Source organism: Aythya fuligula, chromosome 2 (assembly GCF_009819795.1).
Source record: "Aythya fuligula isolate bAytFul2 chromosome 2, bAytFul2.pri, whole genome shotgun sequence".
Classification (NCBI taxonomy): domain Eukaryota; kingdom Metazoa; phylum Chordata; class Aves; order Anseriformes; family Anatidae; genus Aythya; species Aythya fuligula.
The window spans coordinates 124,165,915-124,178,779 of record NC_045560.1 but is presented as its reverse complement, the minus strand read 5'-3'; the positions used below and the strand labels follow the sequence as shown (position 1 = coordinate 124,178,779).

Genomic DNA, 12,865 nt, shown 5'->3' with positions numbered 1-12,865 from the left:
TAGGGACAAGCTTCTTCTCAATATCAAGGGAAATTCTACAGCATAAAATTCCCAAACAATGAGGAAATTGGAGTTAAAAAAAAAAAAAAAAGAAAAGAAAAGTTAAGGGAATTCTGGCTAGGGGACAGAAATGTATAAATAAAGATGCACATGACTTCCATTGGCTCTTGGAAGAGAAGTACTGAATGTCAGAAGTCTGAAGTCAAAGTCTTAAAAGGTAGGAAAATGCCAGAATTAGTATTGGCCATATTTTGTGTATGGCTCTTTTAGTTACAAGATCATACCTTGTATTTTCTGCAGTCTGCAGCCTCCCCAAGTTCCACGAGATGGATGGTGGTCATTGAATGGAGCTATTCAGTTTCTTTTTTCCTGTTTGCAAATTTATGTTCATTGAGATCTGCTAAAGAAAGTGCATAAAATGAGCTGCTATTATCTGGAACTTTCTAAGCATGTATGAGTAGCTACTTATATGATAAAAATTTGTGCAAGCTTTAATGGTTAAAGCAAAGGGTATGTCCTTGATATGAATGCCTCCTGTCTTCTAAAGTCAAGCCCTCTCTCTTTAAAGCATGAGACCACCACCACCTTCAGAGCCTTTCAAACTTACAAAAGTAGGTTTTGTAGGTTTGAGGGCCAATCTTGCCCTCAAAAACATATTTTATATTTCTGAAAGAAGAATATTGTTTTGATTCGAGGCAGACTTTCTGTACTGAAGATTGCTTGAACAGTTGTTAGAAGCAATGAATAAAAGTAATTACGCAGAAATGGAGGGGAGAGCCAACACTTTTCTCTGTAAAGGGCAAATCACTTCTGTGGAAGTCCATAATCCAGGGAGGTTTAGAAGCATAGCTCCAGTTCAGCTGCATTTTGCTGCTGCTGAGATAGAGCACAAGCATGGTAGCTATCTCAACCTATTTACTGCTACATTGTGCTGCTGTGTGGACCCTTAAAGTGCCAATTCAATGTTCTGTTATTGGCAGTGATAAAGTCATACGAGTTGTTCCTGAGAATGAGAGGGAAACGCAGATCCTGAAGGCTGCATTTAACAGGCTTAAGGTGAGTTTGATTATTTTCATTCTTCTTTTTCCGAACTTTGTTGAAAACTGAAGTGAGTTAAATGTCTTTCATTTGTCATTTTACTCCAAGCTGTTTAATACTCTGGAAAACAGCCTTTGCCCATTAAATTCCTAATTTCCCAATAAAATGGCATAGGAATTAGATTCATCAGGCCTGGCAATTTTAACAGGAAACATTTACTGCCTTAAAATAATAAAGGTGCCACGCTTGCAAATTTGCTCCTTTTGCTCTCTCACTTCTTGCCAGCATACACAATTGCATGCTTCATTATCCAGCTGATTATTTTACTTAAAACACTGAGTTAATTCAAGATATGAGCACACACAGGAAAAGGTAAAAGTAGGTGGCTTTAGTCTGAGAATCTCAAGAGACAAATGAGAGTGTCCATAAGACTCACTGGCAAGCCAAACACTTTTTTCCATAGCATTTTCCAGCAGATATAAATGAAACTTAATGGAGCAAGATCCTACCTGATGCCATGGTAGTAGCACAGCACAGGAATGCTCTGCAGTGCTCTGCTTTGCTGACACAGCTACCAGAGGCACAGGCACTCTTTCCACAGCAGTCTGGCCCATTATCAGAGGAGAAAGGAGACCACCCGCAAGCACAGCACCAGACCCCTGCAATAGCACAGCAAGGATTGCTTCATGCACAGGCACTGAGCTTAGGCACCAGGGGAGGCACAAACCTCGTTAATGGTCTTCAAAATGCAGACTAACCAAAGCAGAGCCAGGGAAGTAGCAATCTGATCACTATGCTGAGTTTGTTCCAGGTGCTGAACACAAGTCCCAGGCTCTGCTATTCACCTGTGTTGGCTCATGCTCTGCCTTAAGGGCAATGGTTGACTTTTTCCTGTACTTGTGAAGGTAAAGAAGTTTGTGCAGCTTCACAGGCAGCACAGACACAACAAGCTGAGTAATTTGGCACAGTGAACTCAAGCCTATGTTTGTGTCTGGCTGACAAGAGCTGCATGAACACAACCAATGGAACACTTAGGTAAGTTTGGCAGTCCTGGGATGTACAGTTTTGTGTCACACCAGCAGTACCAAAGTGCTGGGAGCACGCACAAACCTCTGTGCTGCTCACTGCCTTCAACTTCCAGCAAACTATTCAGCAGTCTGCAATGAATCTCTCGGTCTCTCTTTCTGAAGCCTCGTGTAAATGATTGTGTTCTCACTGAGGCAAAGAATGAAGGTGCATGTAATTTTATACTCCAGTAGTTAACATCTAGGATACAAGCAAATCAAATCTCAGTCTGCATACCAAATCAAACAAAACGAAGATAGCAGAGCTTTAACATCTTTGCTGAGAAGCATTCCATCTGTTGGTTATGATGAAGCTTTCTTGCTACTGTTCTTTAAGAAAGTGAGCAGAACTACCTTAGGTCACCCACCCCAGGAGAAGGCTCACTGCTGAGAGTGCTCCAGCAGGCATGGCGTGATGCCTCACCAGCTTTAAGCAGGTAGGTTGAAGTGCTCTCCATCACCTCTACATTTCTTAGTGCTGTGTTCACTTAGTTCCCCACTCAGGATGCTAACTTTTGTGAATGCTACTCTCAAGACATTCACATGTTACAAGATAAATCTCACATTTTACTGCAAAAACACACCTTTGTTTCTCACAATGTTCAGCAGAGGGTATGTTTCAATCCTATGTCTTATTTGAGCTTTGCACTGTAATGACCAAGTTTCTTAAAGAATATTGTCTTACATTTATTTCTGCAGTGCTTCCTAATGTCTCAGGGAGACTTTGGGCCTGACCCTCAACTGCAAATGTTACAGTAATACCCCAAAAAGGATAATCATTTCACTCACAATTAGGAAAAAAAAATCTATCTATAAACCCAAGAAATACATGTGGAAGCTGTTTTTTTCATTAATTTCTTCCCTGTGGATGCTGGAACATATAGAGGGAGCACATATGTTTTTTCCTTTCTCCTCATATTGCAAACCCTGCAAAGCAAAAGGGTTGCTCACCTTCCTGCAACTGTTTCTCATTACAGAGCTCCCTTAGGCTCCCAAAAAGCGATTCCTTCACCCAATTCCATCAAAGTGGGAGCAGCAGAAACTTGAATAAATAATTGCATGCTATAACTCTGAGAAGAGGATAATAACATTTTGGCAACATGCATCGGAATCTGACTAGTTAATTAGAAAGTGATTGATTTTATTGAAGTAGTGAGCTGAAGGGAAGATTCAAAACAAGAAAGTATTGACACCCAGTCTCATGAACAGAGGCTGGGTTTGGCTGCTTTTCAAGTCTTAGGGCTGTCCCATCTGCAGCTGCTTCACTTCTCATCTACAGGGGGTCAGAAAGAGACACCAGAGGTCCTAACAAGCAATGGATGTGTTTAACATTAACTTATTATTACCTTTCACCCCCAGAAAAACAATCTGAAGTTATCTCCTCATAAAGTAATAGATAAATGGCACTTGTTAGAAGTGCCAAGTATTCACAATACCAGCAGAAGTTAGTAGTGACTGCAAGTCATCAGTGCCTCTGAAGAATCATGTATGTGGAGTTGTGCAGTGTCTCATATCTCCATAGGACTCTCCCCTATCCTTCTCCCGATTCCCAGATTTCCAGAGTTGGAAACTGAACTAAGTAAGTGGGCTTACCTTCCATGTTTTAAACATGAGCCTTGAAGCACGATGCTGATAATGTGCTCAGAAGAAAATAGAAGACAGTGAAATGCAAACACACACATACAAAAATCACCAATAGTGCAAAATAAGCTGCAAACAAAGCACTGACAGTCATAACACAGTCTGCCTGACTAACAACTGAGGGATGAACAGGAGGAGTCATGGCAGATATATGAATTGCTATAATTACAGGGTACTGGGCCTTGGATTTTTATATTTTAGAGTCTGGAAACCAGAACAAGTTTAAAACCCATCTCCTTTGAATGCATTTTGATTTCAGCAGTAAATTAGTACCAACCTATCATGTTACTGACATGCTCTGTGTCCTTCAAGACATAACAGATTTGTACCTAAATAATGATCAAATAGCAACAATTCCTCTTTTTTCTTTGTAAGAGATAGTATTTGGGGAATAACTGCAAGTATTTAGTTTATTGAAGAATCTTAATATTTTATTTAAAGCAATTTAAAAATTTAACTGAACCTGAATTATGATATGGAGTGATAGTATTCTCCCCCACTGACAGGAATAAAAGAAAAGAGAAGCCAGTGAAAATGAAAGTTACACCACTTTCAGTATTCTCATTGAGAAGGATTCCTGCACTTGGTTTAAATTTAGACAAACATTTCTGTACCCTGGCAAGCTGGTGTATTAGAGGCAATGTATTTTTAAAAGGTACCAAAAAAAGTTAAACTCTATACTAATGTCAAGGTTAGTCCCCACATTCTTGTTCCAGGATTTCTTTGCATACAACAAACTATCTGTCCCCTGATCAGCACTGAGTCATGACATACAGAAAATCACTTAGGACTACAGTGTTAATCAGTGATAGAGCTGGGACCTGGACCTCCATTCCTCCAAAATCCTAGGATGACACTGTGACCATAAGACCACACTACCCAGAGTTATATATCCCTAACTTCTGATCTTCACAGAAGGGTGTTATTGACCATGTGAAAAAGCAGAAGCAGCATGCCCTGAGTGTCATGTGATGACCACACTGCTGCAGCTACTGTTGGATTGCTCTTTGGTCTGGTAAGGGAAAGAGGAGACAACCCCTCCTTCCTCAGGCTCCCTCCTTGCTGTGTTTTGTGGGGGGAGTTCGATTATAGACTTGTGCTATTCTGTGCTTACTCAGCTGTTTCCCACTGCCTTTAAAATCTACATTAGTAGATTTTAAGCAGAGCTTTAAGCAGAGCTAAGCAGAGTCACTTAGCGTTTGTCTCTAGCATGTCTTTCATAACCTAAATAATTAAAAGAAAAACTCATCTCTGTCCAGCTCACATGAGCATATCCTCCTGAAGGACTTAATCATGAAGCCACTGAAAAGTACTCTGATCGTACTATGACAAGCAGTGTGTTTCAGTGTCAGGCAGACAATAAATCAAATGCAAAGCTACCTACTCCTTAGAGCCTGCTGACTTGGACAAAGTGAAAACAATCATGTAGAAAATAAACAGGCATTTACAAGAGTGATTAATGTATCTTTTCACTCATTTTGCTTTATCTGCCTATTAATAAGTGTCCTTACCACGGATATTTCCTGGAGAAAATTTTGTCATATGAAGTCTGCTCTAGCTTCTTTCTTTCTGTGTACAAATACCTCCTCCACTTCTACAGGTTCTGTATTTCTTAATAATAATATGAAGTGTGCCACTGTTGACAGACTTGCTTAAGAAAAATCCATGCCAGATGACATTTTAGAAAATGTAGGAGAGCATGGGAAAAGTATTGATTTGCTGCCTTCTAGAAGGATTTATCTATCCAACAGCAACTATCTGTTGTTTGCCTCACCTGGTTTGGGGAAAAAAAAAGAAACATCAGGGAGGTGAGGAAGGAAGTGGGGAGAGCCTTGCCTTCTGCCATGCTGCATCCAGTGCTGTCAAAGTCAGCAGGCTGCAAGGTCCATCACTTTTGGGAAGAGGATCAGGCACAAAAGGAGTACTTTCTTCAATATGCATTTATAGAAACCTGCACTGAGACTTCCTTGGAGGATGATCTTGGAATTGGCCGTATGTCTTAATGTGTTTACAGTATCTTAAAATATTCCCCCACTAATTAACGTGGGCAGCAGTGACAGTCTAGCCACAGTGTCAGTGACAAAACTCACAGAAGCTGGAAGAATACTCAAGGACTTCAGTCCATGTGAAATCCTTCAGATCTCAAACAGGACTGCTCTGCCACCAATACTTGAACTATAAGGCTAACTCATACACATTTACAGATGGTGTAGCCCCTTTAGACTTTTTAAACTTAGCATCTGGAGCTCCTTAGGATGGATATTTGCCTCTTTAAAAAAAAATAAATCCGTATAATGCTTACTATAATAAATCCCTTAAACTTGCCTGGAGTGTATAGGCTCTGCTACAGTAAAAATGCCATTGTCTATACTGAGTGAATAATGGATAATGAATGTTTCATTCCACACATTTAACTTTTGGTTCATGAATTGCCCAAAGGCAAATCACATTAGTCATAATCACTTGCTGAGTAATTTCCACAAATTAGTTTTGGTCTGTAGCTCCATTGCCCACAGTGCTTTGTTATTAATCATTATTATAAATTGATGCCTTCATTGGCCAGTTCAATTAACTTGTAGGTGACAAAACATTGCTTTTTTTCCCCAATAGGATGATCACAACTTGTAGACCTGAGCTGCCATTAAAAGCAGTCAACCTTACAGTAGAAAATTTGTTTGCTGTGCGTCCTGCAAAGTTGCTTAAACTCACCTGCATTCAACAAATAAACTCATCCACAGTAACCAAGCACAAAGGCAGGCCAGATGTACTGAGTCAGGCTGGCCACCAGCAGCTTGCAAAGCAGCAGGAGGTGGCTGTGCCCCAGCCAGGCATGGCTGGGTCCCCTGCAGCCCCCAGATGCAGCCACAGCACCACCATCCCTCCAGAACAGGCTCTCACCGAGCTCTTACACCTCATGCACTGCTGCATCTGCAACTGCTTCTTAAGACAGGACGTGTCTGAGGTCAAAAGACATGAAGCAGGTGGGGAGACCCCTGCTCTCTTTTGAGGCAAAAGGTCCTGATTTCTGGTTGTCACTCAGTTATAAAGCAGTGGCAGCTGGGAGCCACTGCTTTGCACAAGGGCAAGATGCCATCAGTCAGCAGTACCTCTCGTCTCTGGCCTGTTCCTATGTCAAGCTTCTTTCAGTCTCTCTGGGGAAGAAAAATAAGAGCCTGGTAACTATGTTTCCCATCACCAGCACTACCCCACACCCTTGAACACCTTTTGCACAGTCCCTGTGCCAGAGACCACTGGAGCAGATAGGGCGGTGAGTATGGCAGGGGTAAATGGTGGTGGAGCTCCTCCTCCAACTTTCATGGCAAGAACATTGCAAAGGTTAAGACTGGTTTGCATATGGTTGTGACAGACTAAAATGCAGCAAATTCTTTAATAATTCAAGTGCATACTCATGGAGTTCTTTATCTTTCTAGTTGCTGATCACTCTCATGGTTTCTTTATTGACTGCTGCTCTGATGCATTCGTAGGTGCTGATCTAAAATCCTAGGTGCTCTGCTGCAGCCCTTTTCTCCTATATATACTATTTCTTTCTGTAGATACGTAACAAAATTTTATTCCTGACCCAGAAGTACTTTTTTTTAGGTTCATTCTTTTCACCCTAATCATTTGAAAATTGTTACAGTATAATAAATAAAAAGAAATACTCATGGCAAGAGTACCACAGTGACAACTGCCCACTCTCTGTCCCTCAGGACTCCTCTTGTCCATCCATTGTCCCTCTGTCTCACATCCCTCTCCAGTGGTTGGCTATCGTCATTTGTTCTTTCTTGCTTAGGAGACAACTTCAGAAGCCTGTTGCTAATTTATGAGCCCTTTCATGGTTTTAATTCTGCTGGACTTGACTGACAGAAACAAATGTCACATTCCAAAATGCTTTGCAAAGAAACTGGGATTTGCTCAGGTTCTCAGACCCTGCAGATTTCATTTATCTGCTCAGGAATTTTCCTTTGTAAGCATTATTTTTGAAGCTCCACTTCATTCAAGCCGTGACTGATAACTTCTACTCCATCGGTGGTCTACAAGCACTTTTTATCACATATGTCTGCCTGGAATCAGGGTTGTTTGTATAGGTAGCAAAGAAGCTACTGCTCTGTGAACATTGCTGGCATAATAGAGTCAGACCACTCATTCTTCAGTAGTTTTTACAAAAGAAATTCCTGGGCACAGCCAGGCACTTTAACTTTGGGAGGAGCCAGCCTAGCAGGCCTTGAAGCCACAGCTCCATTCCCTTTTGATTGTTTTCTAGCCTCTACAGCAGCTGCTTATCCATTGTAATCCCTGAATTGATCCTGTCATTGCAGTTCAGGGAATCAGAAAATATCTTATAGGGCAAAAGGATCAGTTGGCTATAAATCTGATAGTTTACAGCTCCAAAGGCAAACACTGAAAAAGGCTTTAGAGAACAAAAGTCCATCTGAAAATGCAGGAAGAAAGCCTGGCAGCCTAAATAGAGCTATTCCTACTTTGCAGAAGGACACAATCAGCTCAGTAGCCAGGGCTGTGTGCATTTTACTATGGACATATTATACTCATCTTATATCTATATAGCCAGATGCTTTAGTTATCAGTCCAAATTTTATTCTTACTCATACAGTGGTCAGATATGGGCAGAAAATTTCAGATACAGAGAGAATGTCACGTGACAGCAGAGGTTAAGCATCAATATTTCAGAACAAGTGTCTAGAAAACTACTTTCTAGGCTCAGAAGGAAAATATTGTTCCAGGAAAACTTTAGTAGAAGATTCAAGATAAAACAGAAGATCCCAGGTATAAATAGTGTGCTGTTCTTATAAGACACAGAAAGCCTAGGCTTTCTGAGATGGGAGAAATCTTCTTCTCTAACTGCTGAGGAAGCCTGAGTCCAAGTTCAACAAAGTCATCAGCACAACTCACATCGCTTCAGCAGGAGCAGACCCAGACTCCATTTCTCATGCAGTGCAGCAACAGCTACAAATTAACCAAGCCAAAAATAGTTTATTAAGAAATGAAATGGAGTTTAGGTTGCTTTGTTTGTTTATTTTTATGAGTCTGCTAAAGACTGCTTCACATCTTTCAAATCTACTTAGCCCGGTAGCATCTATACTTGTAAGAATGGATATTCAATTACCATATAATTGTGTCCTGAGTCCTTGCTCGGTGGCTCTCTTGAGGAACAACCAACAAGTTCTTTTATGCAGTGTAGAGTCCTGGGTAAAATTATATCAGTGTAAATGGAGTAGCAAGATCATTACTGTGTTGTAGTTTCACAAAGATCTGCAAAACTCAAAACCTCAAGCTGTGCATTGTTCCCAGTCTATTACTGCCAGTATTATGACTGCTGCAATCCAGTGAATCAATCCCAATTTATTGGCACAATTATTTTTTCCAGCCTCACTCAAAAGCAAATAAATACTGAAAAGTTAGAGCCAATTAAATGTCTAGTGTGCTAAATCAGAAACTTATATTACTTTGCACCAGCAACTAGGACTAACCTGTAAATCCTTCTAGAAAGCACAGGGAATCTCATGCTTATTTGTGGCTGGACCATTTTGCTGCACTTCAAGGGAAACTGAAGATTTGCAACCAGAACTAGCAGTTAAGTTCATCAATTGGCAGGAGTAAGTGAAGATGAAATCATTCCTGATCCTGAAAATATTTGCAGTGGTGAACACATTACAGAGGAGTAGTTGTACTTTTTCCAGGTGAGTTACAACACAGCTATAATTATCTACCCATGTCAGAGTCCAAAGGATTAATCCTTCTTTCCTTCCTTCTTTGCAAATGTACCAAAAGAAGTTTAAAATGTCATTCTGTTGCATACTACATGTGTTCATGCGAGGGGTGTTTGTATATGTATATGTGACTATATCTTATGTGTTACATGATGAAGCTTTGATAGTCAAACTTCTGACAACATTTTTGAGGCTAGAGCAGTTTCTACTTCTATTCTCTGTATTCTAACGTAGTATTTGTAACTTAAAACATATCTAATGAGTTTCAGCACTGTTTAGGGTGTTTATATGTCTGTACATGAACATACAGATGTAAATCCAAAACCTGTACATCCTGACAGAGCACACAACATGCTGTTAGAGCCATGAGCAAAGAGCATTACTGTTTGCACTACTGGCTACAAGTTCGCTCTTACAAGAGGCTCAGAAATGCCAAGCCATTTCAGCTGATGGCATCATAACAATAATTATATCCTGAACTTTACAGCTGACAGCATTTCTCAAAGGAATCAGAAACTAGAGTCCATTTTCATAGTGATGTTAAGGGCAAGGCCAGCTTTCACACGTACGTTGTGGTATACAACTCAATAAATACAAAATAATGTACAGATATTAAATAATGATAATAATAGAAATGTAACAAAATTACTTTTTCTTGTGAGATATAACACTGATAAATCATGTAAATGCTTTTGTCTAAATAGCAGATGAAAATCATGGCAGATTTATGCTAGCTAGTTTCAATGACAAGCATCAGCTCTTTGGCTCTACACATGATCATGGATGATGAGAGCACTAAGCATTGTCCATACATGCTAAATGAAAGAAGAAATTAAACAGCCATTTATGAACATGTACTGAAGAACAACTGGAGGCTACTGTCCAAGAAAATGTCTTTAAATACAAAACATGAGCTTTGTATTATATTATTTTGTATCACATAGTACTTTATACTACTTTTATTATACTAAATGCTGTATAAGAAGCTGCGGAATGCTTTCAATGACTTAAAGAAAAAAGGGAGCATGGGATTTATGCAGTTATAAGTGCATTCCTGGGGAAGAGCAAGGAGACTGCTTTCTTCATGCAACCTCTTTCCACAGGTGCAAAACTAGTTGGAGGAAAACCTGGAAGTAATGAAGAAAAAGCACCCTGCTCTGGTTTCTTTCTCAGCAGGGCAACAAAGATTTGTGTACACCATTTGTGATACGTAGGATTATGCCAAGGAAATGTTTGTTTTATTTGAAATTTATTTACATAATTTTAATATTTGAAGAAATTCTAAATCCTTTTAGCTCAGCACCTGAATATTTTTTAAATATTTGTCCCTTTGCCTTGTGTTGATTTTTCATTGTCATGCGTTGACATAAAGCTAGAAATATGATGAATGAGTTCATTTTTGCTGTAGTTTGGAAATTGTCCAGGTAAAAGCAAATACATTTACACCCTTCAGCTCTCTTTAGCACCTCATGTTAAAGAGAAAGACCTATATGAAACCCAAAGAGTATCTGCTTTCCTAAGCACAGACTGAATCCCAGGGACCTTTATGGGATGAGCAAGGTTGAAAAAGGGATGTGAGGTTAGAAAAGGATATTTATTATGTAGTAATAATTAATAATCTCTTACAACTTCTTCATCCACATGTTTAAAACATCCCAGTTGACTGGCGGCTAGCAAACGTGACGCCCATCTACAAGAAGGGCCGGAGGGCAGACCCGGGAAACTACAGGCCTGTCAGTTTGACCTCAGTGCCAGGGAAGCTCATGGAGCAGATCCTCCTGAGAGTCATCATGCAGCACTTGCAGGGCAAGCAGGCGATCAGGCCCAGTCAGCATGGGTTTATGAAAGGCAGATCCTGCTTGACGAACCTGATCTCCTTCTATGACAAAGTGATGCGCTGGGTGGACGAGGGAAAGGCTGTGGATGTGGTCTACCTTGACTTCAGCAAGGCTTTTGACACCGTCTCCCACAGCATTCTCCTCAAGAAACTGGCTGCTCTTGACTTGGACTGGCGCACGCTTCATTGGGTTAGAAACTGGCTGGATAGCCGGGCCCAAAGAGTCGTGGTGAATGGAGCCAAGTCCAGTTGGAGGCCAGTCACTAGTGGCATTCCCCAGGGCTCAGTGCTGGGGCCGGTCCTCTTTAATATCTTCATCGATGATCTGGACGAGGGCATCGAGTGCACCCTCAGTAAGTTCACAGATGACACCAAGCTATGCGCATGTGTCGATCTGCTCGAGGGTAGGAAAGCTCTGCAGGAGGATCTGGATAGGCTGCACCGATGGGCTGAGGTCAACTGCATGAAGTTCAACAAGGCCAAGTGCCAGGTCCTGCACCTGGGGCGCAATAACCCCAAGCAGAGCTACAGGCTGGGAGATGAGTGGTTGGAGAGCTGCCAGGCAGAGAAGGACCTGGGAGTGATGGTGGATAGTCGGCTGAATATGAGCCAGCAGTGTGCTCAGGTGGCCAAGAAGGCCAACGGCATCCTGGCTTGTATCAGAAACAGTGTGACCAGCAGGGCTAGGGAGGTGATCGTCCCCCTGTACTCGGCTCTGGTGAGGCCGCACCTCGAGTACTGTGTTCAGTTTTGGGCCCCTCGCTACAAGAAGGACATTGAGGTGCTTGAGCGGGTGCAGAGAAGGGCAACGAAGCTGGTGAGGGGCCTGGAGAACAAGTCCTATGAGGAGTGGCTGAGGGAGCTGGGCTTGTTCAGCCTGGAGAAGATGAGGCTCAGGGGCGACATTATTGCTCTTTACAGATACCTTAAAGGAGGCTGTAGTGAGGTGGGGGTTGGCCTGTTCTCCCATGTGCCTGGTGACAGGACAAGGGGGAATGGGCTAAAGTTGGTCCAGGGGAGTTTTAGGTTAGATGTTAGGAAGAACTTCTTCACTGAAAGGGTTGTTAGGCATTGGAACAGGCTGCCCAGGAAGTGGTGGAGTCACCATCCCTGGAAGTCTTCAAAAGACGTTTAGATGTAGAGCTTAGGGATATGGTTTAGTGGGGACTGTTAGTGTTAGGTCAGAGGTTGGACTCGATGATCTTGAGGTCTCTTCCAACCTAGAAATTCTGTGATTCTGTGATTAAAACCTCTTGGAAAAGGTATTTCTCTCTGTGCTTTTCACAGAAACATTTCTTGTGCAGAAAGCAACATTCATGCCTCCAGTGAGATTCTGTGAAAGATCACTCAGTGGGTATCTGTGGAGTCACCACTGACCCCAGGTACAGGCACCCAGAGTCACACCTCAGTGCAGCAGCAGGTGCTGAATTATTGGTCCCAAGCCTGAGCCTGCTGAAAAATCCTGCCCGTGTTCTGCTTATTGTCCAGAGGCCTAAAACATCCCATGACCCCCTAAAAGCAACTCTTGTGCATCACATATAGGAAAGGACTTGCAA

The 12,865-nt window shown here is 41.6% G+C and overlaps 1 protein-coding gene across 1 annotated transcript in view; it reads left to right on the top strand.

Annotated features, from left to right (window-relative positions):
• Nucleotides 1–894: 894 nt before the first annotated feature.
• Nucleotides 895–12,865, top strand: part of CPA6 (carboxypeptidase A6) — a 47,419-nt gene continuing 35,448 nt past the window's right edge. Inside the window, exon 1 of the mRNA XM_032181138.1 lies at nt 895–1,056. Coding sequence (XP_032037029.1) covers nt 895–1,056 — 162 coding nt within the window. The remainder of the gene's footprint in view (nt 1,057–12,865) is intronic.